The 12,983-nt window shown below is 43.8% G+C and overlaps 1 protein-coding gene across 4 annotated transcripts in view; it reads left to right on the top strand.

The window, feature by feature from the left end:
• LOC147607755 (putative ATP synthase 24 kDa subunit, mitochondrial) overlaps window positions 1-12,054 on the top strand; it is an 80,986-nt gene extending 68,932 nt beyond the window's left edge. For 2 of the 4 annotated variants that reach the window (XR_015264565.1, XM_086789647.1), the window contains exon 7: window positions 11,717-12,054. Coding sequence is in view for 3 of the 4 variants with exons in the window: in XM_086789647.1 (XP_086645773.1) it covers window positions 11,717-11,777 (61 nt within the window). In the remaining variant the exon portion in view is untranslated. The remainder of the gene's footprint in view (window positions 1-11,716) is intronic. The other 2 variants (XM_086789649.1, XM_086789648.1) reach the window with 2 other exon arrangements.
• The last annotated feature ends 929 nt before the right edge of the window (window positions 12,055-12,983 follow it).

Genomic DNA, 12,983 nt, shown 5'->3' with positions numbered 1-12,983 from the left:
CGTATTCATGAAAGGCATGTCGAAAGAACCGCCTTTCGGACTAGGTATGGCCATTACGAGTTTCTCATATTACCTTTTCGGTTAACTAATGCTCCAGCCACTTTCCAGCAAATGATGAACGATCTTTTTCGTGAACATTTGGGAAAATTTGTGGTGGTGTTCTTGGATGATATTTTGATATATAGTCGTACTCTTGAGGATCATGTCAGACACCTCACGATTATCTTATCTATTTTAAGACAGAATCGACTATATGCTAAATTAAGTAAATGTGAGTTCTTTATGACAGAAATCATTTACTTGGGACACAAGATCACTAGAGATGGATTGAGCATTGACTATGACCGAGTTCAGAAGGTTCTGGACTGGTCTATACCGCGAATAGTGAAACAACTTCGTTCTTTTCTCGGTTTGGTAGTTTTTTTTCGGAAATCTGTGTGGGAGTACTCTCAGCTCACACTACCGATGACCGACTTATTGAAAGGTCGTGGACGTAAGTCAAATCAGTCTATCACTTGGAATAACGATTTGGATATAGCCTTCAGACTTTTGAAAGATAAAGTCAAGGAAGCACCTATCTTAGCATTACCTAATCCTAGTCAGCCTTATGTTCTTGAAACTGATGCCAGTGACTATGCTATCGGGGCTGCTCTATTTCAAGATGATAGACCGTTGCTTTTGAAAGTAAAAAGCTAGACGACACTCAATCTCGTTGGCCAACCCTTGAGAAGGAGCTTTATGCTATGATTCATGCTCTCAAGGTTTGGAGACATTATTTATATGGCTCCAAGTTTGTGGTATTGACTGATCATCAGTCAATCAAGTATGTGTGTGATGCGGATGATTTGAGAGGAAGGAAAGCTCGTTGGGTTGAGTTAATGCAAGATTTTGATTTTGAGATCCGTTATCGGAAAGGGTCCATGAATAATGTAGATGCGCTTAGTCGAATTAGAGAGGTGAATTCTTTATCGTTCACCGAGATTTCTACTGACTTATTTCAGTCATTGAGAGGGCTTTGCAGGACTGATAGTTATTTTGGTCCATTTTGGCAGAAGATCCACAACGAGAGCTCATTGATTGACCAAGACTCAATGACTGAGCAGTCCAGCATTCAGGTTGCAGGAGGCCAGTGGATGATTCGGAATGGTTTACTATTCCGTAATGACAAAATTTGTGTACCACAGATCCCGGACATTAGGTCCAAGATTCTTAAGGAGTGTCACGACGCCCCTTCTGCCGGACACCCTGGGGTACACAGGACGCTATCGTTAGTGAAACACACTTTTTATTGGCCAAAGATGAAAGGGTATGTAGAAGATTATGTTCTCAAGTGTCAAATTTGTCAGGTAAATAAAGCTGAACGCTTTAGACATGCTGGGTTGTTGCATTCTTTGCAAATCCCAGGTAATAAATGTGAAAGTATTTCCATGGATTTTATTACCGGATTGCCAAGAACACATCAAGGCCACGATTCTATTTGGGTTGTGGTAGATCGCTTGACAAAAATGGCTAGATTTTTACCGATCCGGAAGACTATTACAGCTACGCAATTAGCACGGCAGTTTATCGAGCAATTGTTTGGACTGTACGGGTTACCGCAGGACATAGTCAGTGATAGGGACTGTAAGTTTACGAGTGATTTTTGGAAACTTGTTTTTGAGAAGTTGGAAACAACTTTGAATTTGAGTTCCTCTGATCATCCTCAATCTGATGGCCAGACTGAAAGAGTGAATCAGATTTTGGAGGATATGCTTCGAGCATATGTATCCAAAAGACAGAATTCATGGGAGGATTATCTTCCTATGTTAGAATTTGCATATAACAGTACTAAGCATACGAGTACAGGGTTTAGTCCTTTCATGCTTATGTATGGTTTTCAACCTAGATCACCTGTTACAGTAGGATTCTCAGGACTTCAGCATGATGCAACACGTAATTTTTTGCAAGATATGCAGGAAACGTTACAAGTTGCGAAGGAATCTATTAGAAGTGCTCAAGACCGAGACAGATTTTATTCTAAACGATGTTTCTAATCGACATCGTTCACCCAGAGAGTTCTCTGAAGTAAAGATGGTGTATTTGCGAGTTCCGAAAGATTCCGAGACTTTACGGACAGGTCTGTTGGGATAAAGGCATTATGTCCACTCTTATAGTGTGTACAAGCCCATAAGTTATAGTACATAGTACACTTAGTACTTTTAATGTACTAAGTGCACTATGTGTACTTGTGCAAATATACATGTGTGATAGGGGAGTCACACACTCACACTTGCTGAGTTGACTTATCCCCACATATATGTCTCTCTCTCTCTCTCTCTCTCCCTTCTTCTTCTCTGTGTATGTCTCCCACATGAAACCTAACCCTAACTCTTAATCTCCCATCAACTGGTATCAGAGCAAAGGAGAGATCCATATCTAAGGTTTCTTGCTATTGGTACTGTTGCTGTCATTTCTGTTACGTTAACTCCCATTTGAACTCTCACAGTCGACGATCAGAGAGGCTCTCTTGCATCAACTGGTTACGTGGAGCTTTTCGTGCGTAGCAGGAGGAGTCGGGCGCCATGCGTGACAGGCTCCGTTCCAATCGGTAGCTGCAGCTCGTCACGGAGCCTGAGAAAGACACGTGCATCCATTTGTGCTTCCCCGTGGCGCCGTGTAACGCTGGCCACTAGGCGGAGGCGGCATCCAACTGGCGGGCGGCGCTCAGTTCCCGTCACGTGTAGCGCTGGCCAAGGCGTAACAAAGACACGCTTACGTGTCCCCTTGGATGTCTTGTTGCCCACGAGGAGAGCTACGCACCAACGCCAACAGCGCACGCAGGCGTTGGGCGGATACGCGAATACACGGCGTTGGGCATCAGACTCCTGGCTCTGGTTGGCTCTCTTCTTCAGCCTACACGCTGTTTATCGGCCATCGCTGCCTGCTGGGGCAGCTTTACCTGGCCGCCTACATGCTGCCCTGCAATACTGGATGCAGCCGAGGAGGCATGGATGGAGGACAACTGCAGACAGCTTAGCTTCCTAATTCTCCTGCGACTTTCAAAGGCAAAGCAGTTTTTCAGACTGCAACAGCATCAACACGACCCCCTCTTTTCTGCAACAGAAATCAGCTGATTTCAGAAACTTGTACGAGGTATTTTGCTTCAATTTTTTTGGGATTTTGCATGTCCAATCATCAATTGAGCAGGTACAGGTCCAAATTGCTCAATTTTTGAACAAAATTGGCAAAATTGGGTGACATTGGTCACATTCAGGATCAATTTGCAGGAAATTGGATGTCAAAATTTGGGGCTTTTGATGTAATTGTGCAATTGGGCATTCATACATAATGTATGATGTGAGCAATCTCACATTCAGGCCAAAATTGCAAGAAATTGATGTGCAAATCAAAGGGATTTTGTGCCGATTGGATTGATTTGCATGCAGGCACTCACATTTGATGCTTTGGGCAATGTGTTGATGCCTGTCAAGCACTCAATGTGCCTGTAAATCAAGGGGCTTTTATGTACTGGATGTATATGTGACCAAGGGGAAGCACTGTGAAGACTCTGGATGCCTTCATGTGCGTCAATGTACCATGTATGATCCGCAATTGATCTTAAATCAAGGGGCTTTTCAAGATTTTATGCTTGTTGAGCTTGGCAAAGCAGCAGGCAAGACTTTTATGCCTTGAATCCTCAGAAATCAGCTTGCAATCAAGGGGCTTTTGCCCAATTTCTGTTCGAGACTGTTGTATGCAGTGGTCGGGACTGTAAAAGTCTGATTTTCACTCATTTGGACAGCCAGGAGAGCATTTATTGCTGCTGTACTTGCTGGTACAAATTTGGTACAACTTTGTGCAAGTTTTGGCATGGCTGTACACTGATTTGAGTGAGGAAAAGGTTCATTTTCAGCTGTTGTACTTGCCGGTACAGGTTTGGTACATCATTGGTGAGCACTTAGTACTGTTGTACAGTACTTTGGAAGGGGTACAGAGCACATTTAAGGTGCTGTCCTAAATCTGTAGCAACCAGATTTTGGTGATTTCATCACATACAGTGGGAATAGAGTTGCATTCGTGCTTCCGCAGTGGGAGATAAACTTTGGGAGAACAACTGTGAGCACTTTGTGTGCTTTGGTGCAGTGTTTGCACATCTTGCAGGGAGTCAGGCATTGACTGTGACAGGTTGCATATTGCTATGGCAACCACAGGTGAGAGCTCTTCATTGCTTCACATCAAGAAGCTTGAAGGCTCACATAACTATGATATTTGGCAAACCCAGTGCTATAATGTGTTGGTCCAGAAGAAGCAGCACAAGCCCATCAAAGAAAGGGGTGTAATGCCCGCTTCTCTTACTGCTGAAGAGTGGGAAGATATGGATGAGCTGGCAAGATCTACTATCATGTTGTCTGTGTCAGACTCTTTACTTTTCAGCATTCGTGAAGAGAAGACAGCTTGGGGAATGTGGCAGAGATTGCAGGACTTGTATGCCCAGCAAAGTGCCTCAAGCAAAGTGTATTGGTTGAAGAAACTCATAGGTCTTCAAATGAAGGAAGGGGCGTCTATGACAGCCCATCTAAATGAGTTTAATGGTATTGTCAGCCAGGTCATCAATCAAAAGTTGGCAATGGACGATGAGTTCAAAGCCACCTTTCTCTTATGCACTTTGCCAGAGACTTGGGACACATTCAGGACAGCCACTAGCAATTCAAATGCTATGCTATCATATGCAGATGTGGAAGGTGCTCTCCTTCAAGAGGAGATGAACAGGAAGAACAATTCTGTTGGAAAGTCCAATGCAATGAATGCACGTGGGAGATCCCAACAAAGGGGTAAAAGCCAAGAACGGGGAAGGAGCAAGTCCCGCTCCAAAAAGGATTTGGAATGCCATTATTGTGGCAAGAAGGGACATATCAAAAAGCAATGCTACAAATGGAAAAATGATCAAAAGGAAAAGGGAAAAGGCAAAGACAAAGACAAAGACGAAGCCAAAGATGTAAAGCCAAAGGGCAAAAGTGGAGTCAAGATTGAAGAAGTCAATGTGTTACATGCAGGTGACAGTGAGGATGAGGTCCTATTCACGTCTTCACTTGATGCCCATTCACTTCTTGTAGGAGATGGTCATGGTATGCACTCATGGATCATTGATTCAGGTGCCTCCTTTCATGTCACAGGTTGCAGAGACTTGTTTGTCAGGTATACTGCTGGCAATGAAGGAGTAGTTTATTTGGGTGACAACCATGCATGCAAGATTCTTGGCAGAGGTGATGTGAGGCTTGTGTTTTCAGATGGCTCACAGCTTATGCTCCATGATGTCAGGCATGTGCCTGAGATCAAGAAGAACTTGCTTTCTACTGGACAGCTTGATGATGCTGATTATGTTATCACATTTGGTCGTGGAAAGTGGAAGATTAGTAAGGGCTCATTGGTTGTTGCCAGAGGCTCTAAGGTGGACACTCTTTACTTCATGCATGCTGGTGTTTGTCACCATGCTAATGTTAATGCAACCGAGTTGCCGGAAATCTCTATGTGGCATAGCCGGTTGGGACACATGAGTGTCAAAGGAATGGAGCAATTGTCTCGTTTTGGTTACTTGCCTTCTCTAAAGTTTTCAAGTTTTCAGTTTTGTGAGCATTGTATATATGGCAGGAATGGAGCAATTGTCTCGTTTTGGTTACTTGCCTTCTCTAAAGTTTTCAAGTTTAGAGAAGGCAAGTGTCAAAGGAATGGAGCAATTGTCTCGTTTTGGTTACTTGCCTTCTCTAAAGTTTTCAAGTTTTCAAGTGTCAAAGGAATGGAGCAATTGTCTCGTTTTGGTTACTTGCCTTCTCTAAAGTTTTCAAGTTTTCAGTTTTGTGAGCATTGTATATATGGCAGGCAACTCCAGTGCCTCCACAAGAAATCTCTTGGACAGAAAGATGCTCAGTTAGAGCTTGTGCATACAGATATATGTGAGATGCCTCAGCCTTCTTTGGGAGGGGCAAAATATTTTGTCTTTTATTGATGATGCCCCACGCAAGGTGTGGGTTTATCCTCTTCGTTTGAAGAGTGATACATTCTCAGTGTTTGAGAAGTTTGTGCCCACCCTTATAGTGTGTACAAGCCCATAAGTTATAGTACATAGTACACTTAGTACTTTTAATGTACTAAGTGCACTATGTGTACTTGTGCAAATATACATGTGTGTTAGGAGAGTCACACACTCACACTTGCTGAGTTGACTTATCCCCACATCTCTCTCTCTCTCTCTCTCTCTCTCTCTCCCTTCGTCTTCTCTGTGTATGTCTCCCACATGAAACCTAACCCTAACTCTTAATCTCCCATCAAGGTCGATCTCCGAAATTATCCCCTAGATACTGTGGACCATTTCGTATTACACGAAGGATTGGTTCAGTTGCATATGAATTGGATTCGCCTTCTCATGTGAAAGTTCATCCTGTATTTCATGTCAGTAGACTTAAGGAAGTACTGGGTGGAACGGACCAGTTAGTTGCTCCTCAAGAAATTATAGATGTCGAGGACATGACATTTGTTCCGCACGAACCTGAAAAGATACTTGGATTTCGTGAAAGAAGATTGCGTAATACGCTTATCACGGAATACAAGATCAAGTGGAAGGATCGTGTTGAGGAGGATGCTACATGGAAGACATTGACTACTCTTCAGAGAGATTACCCTGGCTTTTTAGTGAGCTCAGGAGTGAGCTCTTAGAGGAAGGGGAGGATGTCATGTGCACAGTGTGTATCTACCGTGTGCTACACGCACGCAAGACTAGTTTCGAGGCTTGGGGAAGCTTGGAGCTAGGCAGGCTGATTGGCGAGCTGAGTAAGGGATATACTAACGGACGGGCACCCAAGTATGGACGGGCGGGCGCCCAAGTGTGGACGCCCGATGACCGGCCAAGAGCCTATAAAAGGGTGGCCAAGGTTGGTTATTGGGAGAGAGAGAGTCTCGCGAGTTTGTGAGAGCTCTATGGTCTTGGAGCCTGGATCTAGTGCAGACGTGCACTTGCTTTACGCAGCCGAGGCCGGCAGCAATCTTGAGGCCCGCGGCGAGGGCAGCTTCGTGGTGGTATGGGATGTCGCGAGGAGGAGATTAGTCGGTACGTCAACCTAGTTAGCTCAGCTCGTTGCTCGGTGGGGACAGCCAAGGCTGTGGGCTTGCCCACGGCTGTCATGGTTGGGAGGTGAGTCAAGCCTGCACCCCCTTGTTTGTTTGTTTGTTGTTTGCAGGATTCGAGTCTCGTATCAAGAACGATCACGAGGAGATCCGTGGGGATTTGACAAGTTGCCTCTTGAACGATTAGAGGATCATGTGATAGAGTTGATTCCAGTGAGATCACCCGAGAATTGATCTCCTTACCGTGTGAATGCAGTACAACAAGAAGAGATTATGACACAGAAGGGTTGATACGGCCTAGTTCTTCACCCTTTTGTTGTCCAATGCTTTTAGTGTAGAAGAAGGATGGCTCATTCCGCATGTGTGGATTACAGAGCCTTGAACAAGATTACAATCAAGAATTGGTTTTCTATACCGAGGGTTCATGATATATTGGATTGGTTGGAAGACGCGGCATTCTTTAGTCGGATTGACTTGAAGAGTGGCTATCATCATGTTTGGATCCAGCCCACAGGATATTCACAAGATTGCCTTCCGCACCACTTTCGGATTGTATGAGTATTTGGTGATGCCTTCTGGACTCACAAATGCTCCGGCTACCTTCAACCTGAAATCGTTGTTTTCTTGAAAATAAGCCAAGTACCTGTGCCATAGCCCTTACGAAGGATTGTTTCACTCTGTGCACACACTCACACCATGGATCTCTTTGATCCCCCATAGCTTAGGCTTGCACCTATGCAAACCTACAATTGGTATGGGAGTAGGGTTTAGGGTTTCTTTGATTTTTAGGGTTTCTAATCGCTCCCTTGTGCTCCTGCTGCAGCATCTGCAGAGCCTTACACCCATCTCCATCGTTGGCCCGTCTTTGCTTTGTAGCTGCTGTTGGGATTTAGAGTTGTACTTGTCTTGTGTCCACTCCTTATATGTGTGAGTGTGCTTATATGTGTGTGAACATACTCGTATGAGTTGATAAGATGTGTGTGTGTGTGACCTAAGTAGTGATGTCACCACATGTGACGTGTCATTGACCTATGGTTTGTGTGAGTCAAAAGATACGGTTCTAAACCTACAATGTGATTCATGTTCCAACACATTAATCAATGCTGATTTGAGTCACGCAATCTCTCTGTCTCTCTCTCTCACCCATGATGGAGTTTCATCCTCCATAGCAATAGCTATTACCTAACCCTAAATCCCTAGGTGGGCCTTCAATTGTTATCATAGCTTAGGTTAGGGCTTGATTAGGGTTTCCTGCAGCACCCACCAGTTGCCCGCCTATTTGCGCCGACTGTTCCTGCTGTTGATTGGCTCACAACAACTGTGATCAGCATCGCCTACCTGTTGCCAGCTGCCACCCAATCGCCGCTTGCAGCACCCAGTTACTACCGCCTTCTTCAATTCTTCGAACTACTCGTTACTTCTCTGCCGCCCTTTGCCATCTGTATTGTCGTCGACACCAATCACGGGTTGCTTTTCTTATTGAGGTTGATAAAAACTCGTGCTGTCATTGCCCACCCACACAACCCGACAGACCTTCGTTGACGCCAAGCTGCCATTGGCCTTTATGCCACCAAGGCTGGCTTCACTACTGCAGGATACAAGTGACTTGATGCTTGCCAAAGACCTTGCCAGCTGCCTCTCCGACACCTCCACCAGCATCTTCAACATCTTCAACAACAGTATCATATTTGCAGATTAAAAAAAAAATATCAAATTGGGGATTTTCTTTAATCAGGTGATAATCTTCTAATTGCAGGTGCCAACATTCAATTTATTTGGGGCTTTCTGCAAAATCAGCAATGTGCATCAAAATTGAAGCTCTTGCATAGGCCCAATTTTGGGGCTTTCCTCAAAATCAGGAAAAAACAACAAATTGAAGCCTTGCACCTCCTCTAAATTTGGGGTTTTTGGCAAATTGGACCTGTTGGCAACATATTAAAGACTCCATAATGCCATGGAAGGGGCGGTAGCCAAGAAGTGGCGCCGGGAGCGACCCTGTTTCTCCGAGACATGTTGTGTTCAGCCCACCCATTGGCCTAAGCTGCCCTCTGTGCAGCATCTGCAGCCCGCCATCGAGTTGTTAACTGCACTCTCCGCCCAACATTGAGCAGCGTACAATCAGCGCCACATGTGGGGCGGTAGCCAAGAAGGGGGGCTGGAAGCGACCCTGTTTCTCCAACACACGTCTTGTTCAGCCCAACATTGGCCTAAGCTGCCCTCTGTGCAGCATTTGCACCCCCGCCATCTAGTTGCTGCCTGCACTCTCCTCCCCACATTGAGCAGTGTACAACCAGTGCCATGGGCGCGCTGCAGACATAACGCTTGGAAGAAAAGATGCACAAATCAAAGTAGCAAGAGCTAGAAAAGGAAAGGGCTCAGGAGCCAACTAGCCCAGACTCTACAGAGTCAACCAGAGCAAATGCTAAAAAAGAGTAATTATCATTAGAAGTGGCCGCAAATGTACTGATGTTAGTGCTGCAGCATCACATCCCAGAGGATGCCCATAGTTGACACTCCAAGCAATCTTCTTAATTTGGATACACAAACCGTCCTGACTGTGGGATTGTATGTACTGGTAGGTCAAAGGTGTCTATCTACGCATTAAATATTCATATCGTGAGTGAGGCATGAGACAAGGGTTACCTTCCTTGATGATCTCAAGGTATTTCTCGTCAGGCATATCTTAAAAAGTATCTGATAGAGAGAACAATTCTTGGATATTATCAAGTGTTGGCAGTTGTTCTTTGAAAAGGTTGTACTTATTAGACTAATTTCTCCTTTAGTATCTTGATTATCTTGAGACTGGTTGGGGATTTTCGCATCAAATTACAGTTCTTCATTCAGCCATGGTGGCTCATTGTTGGGGAATCGTAATCTGTAATCCTTGGAGCGCTGGCACATGAAGAACTATCTTTATGCTTCTTGTAAGAAGCTCAAGCTCACCCTCTCCCCCATATTTTTCTCATGTGACAGCTCACATAACGAGCTCAAGAGGCAAGCAAAGGAAGCGGTATACGGGTAAGGGTAACTCCATCTCTTTCCCTTTGATTCATAAATTCAGAGGAAAATCTCTGCAAGTAGTTACTAGTAGTCAAGGACAGCCACAGTGGGAGGGGACATTGTTTGTTACATACATTTGTGCATTCTCCATATGTTTGGTCAAACATATGGAGAAAGCACAAAGTGGTCACAATGTTACATGTGCCAATAATACCTCTTTACCTTGTTAAAGGTATTGGTGGGTCACAATGTTACATGTGCCAATAATACCTCTTTACCTTGTTAAAGGTATTGGTGAGATTGTTCTCACTATTGTTAGTGGTGAGGATCTTTGTTCTCACTAGTGTTAGTGGTGAGGATGATCAGATGGACTAGGTCCAAAATTGAACTGATGAGAGGATCTTCATAATTTGATGCACTGTTGTGGGGAGATGTTGCGTTGACCTCCCGTTGCCGTCATCTTTGCGCATCTGCTCCACCTATGCTTGCAGATTCACATCAGCGTGTGCCTTAACATGTCATCAGCACGCTGCCGCCTCTAGCATCCACAGTAGCCACCTGTACTTGCAAAGCCTTATCAACAAAAATTATGGCTTTTCAGAAATCTGGTAGAATTCATCAAATTAAAAAGCTTATGCATACACATATTTTTGGGGCTTTTCAGAAATTGGGTTCTTTGCATCAAAATAAGGCCTCCGCAATATCCAAGATTTGGGCCTTTTTCAAATTGGAGCCGCCTACGTCGAGTTGAAGTTCCTAGTGTGCTAAGGAAGCATCGTTGAAAGAGACCGTTCTTCAGTGACATACACGCACCATGTAAAGAGAGAGAGAAGGTCTATCGCACGGGCTCCCAGTCATTGGCTTTGGCAGAGAACCCATGATGCACACACAAAACAAAAAATAAAGATTTATTTTAGAAGTGGGCTGCTAGAGAGTTGAGAGGAGTGTCCCATCACACACACAGAGTTGCACCATGTTACTACTCATCTTCCCTGAACGACTCATAGTGAGAAGCAATGGCACCATTGCTCAGCATATATATCGCATGTTCAGGTGCAGGCTATGGAGGGAGCAGTGAGCAAATTTGGCCAGGGTTTCTTTTCACTCAAAAGTATGTTTTCCTTGAACAAAAAATACATGCATTGGCTTAAATGCTGTGTTTTTGCTGACACGGCATGAAGTGGATCAGCTGATGTGATGTTGCACCTCTTCTTGTCAGTGTTTTTAAAGCTCATGCACACGTTATTTGGAAGTGCACAGTCCTGCATGGATCTAGCCCAAGCATTAAAGTGGCCTATGGATGCTCAATCTGGAAAAGTAGAATAGGGTCTTTCTTTGTACTGCCATGGTGCAGGGGGTTTAGCTAGCAATGGAGCCATGGTGACAGCTTGCAAAAAGGTCGCTACATGTTTGGTAGCATGTGAGACCCGCCAGGCCATTAATTACACAAAGAGGGTGGGAACCATGGGATAGATAGCTTAAGTGAAATCTCTCCCTGGACTCTCCAGCTTGGATGTTGTAACATTGATAGGTTCCTCAAAGTTATCCCCAGATTAAGGTCCCTTCATTTCTTTTTTAATCGCGTGATCTTATTCTAAGCATCTAACTTTTTGTGCAGGCATGGACTAGAAGATATTCAAGTCGACATTAGGAAATTGGACCACCGTAACTACTTGTGAGAATTTTGGGATGGTAATGTTGCCCATTGCTACTGTTGCTACGTACTTGGCCTTGCTTTGGCAGCAACACAGAAAGTTCATCTGACTGAGCAGTTCTGGTTTTATGTATTCAAGGATTTTTGGATGACTTTTGAAGGGAGTCTCTGTTTCCACATTTTCCTTCAGAATATTGAAGAAAGCAGAAACTGTAGCCTAGCTTACTGCAAATAAGGTGGAAACCAAAAGATTTTGAAACACGTAAAGAAGAAGAAGAAACGTGGGTTTGTGTTTGTCATATTTATCTGGAGTCTACAGAATCTCACCTTTGAGGGCTGAAGGCGATCTTTGATTGGTAGTCTTAACTTCTAAAATCTAGTACATAAAGGAAAAGTTAGTATATATAAAGGAATTGTTCTTGCAGTATATAAATTTTAAGATATACTTATGTAAGTATATCTTTAGCGGTGCTTTTGCCCTATCAACTACTTATTTGCTGTAATAATTCTTTCTATTTGCTACTTCCCTTAGTGCTAGGCTTCATTATGGCTGAGTCTGCCCTGCATCTCTGGAGGTTTGACAGAATCTCAGTACGAAGGGCTTTGTGTGAATATATGCTCTTATGTGTGTGTGCAGTGTGTGTGAGAGAGCATATCTTGGTACAGTGTTCTACACCCACTATTGGGCACTGATGACGTTAGTGGGGACGTTGTAGTATCTAGTCCATCCTATGCATAATGGAGTTGATAGTTATATAGTCTTGTGGGTTGACTACCATGAGTATATAACATGCACGTTCGTGAAACGTGAATTTGGGCATTTTCTTGGATTCATCTAGGTACATATATTACTATACATTTCCTTCATCCTGTTGAAATTGAAACAGTGGAAAGTTGACATGAGTGTGGTCGATATATCTCTAATCATCGTACAGTTCCCTAATCCTATTAAAATTGAAATAGTGCATAGTTAGCTAGAACATTTTTTCAGTTCTCCTATCTCTTTGAATGCTTCCTTTATTTTGATTGAGCCGGGTTGCTTCTGTTGTTGTCATTGAAAAGACATTCTCATCTAATGATTTCCTTTCTTGTGGCCGAGCTTGTCTTTCTCTTAATTGTCTTGGGCATTTGACTTGATGGAATACGTGTTTCTTCTTCGATGTCATCCTTTGCCTTGATTGATAGCTTATTCGCATATTTGGTTATTGAAAAAATATTTCATCAAATTTGC

The sequence above is a fragment of the Cibotium barometz genome, chromosome 54 (genome assembly GCF_041138505.1).
Source record: "Cibotium barometz isolate CiBa-2024 chromosome 54, ASM4113850v1, whole genome shotgun sequence".
Classification (NCBI taxonomy): Eukaryota; Viridiplantae; Streptophyta; class Polypodiopsida; order Cyatheales; family Cibotiaceae; genus Cibotium; species Cibotium barometz.
The sequence above is the reverse complement of the archived record's forward strand: the minus strand, read 5'-3'. Positions and strand labels throughout refer to the sequence as shown.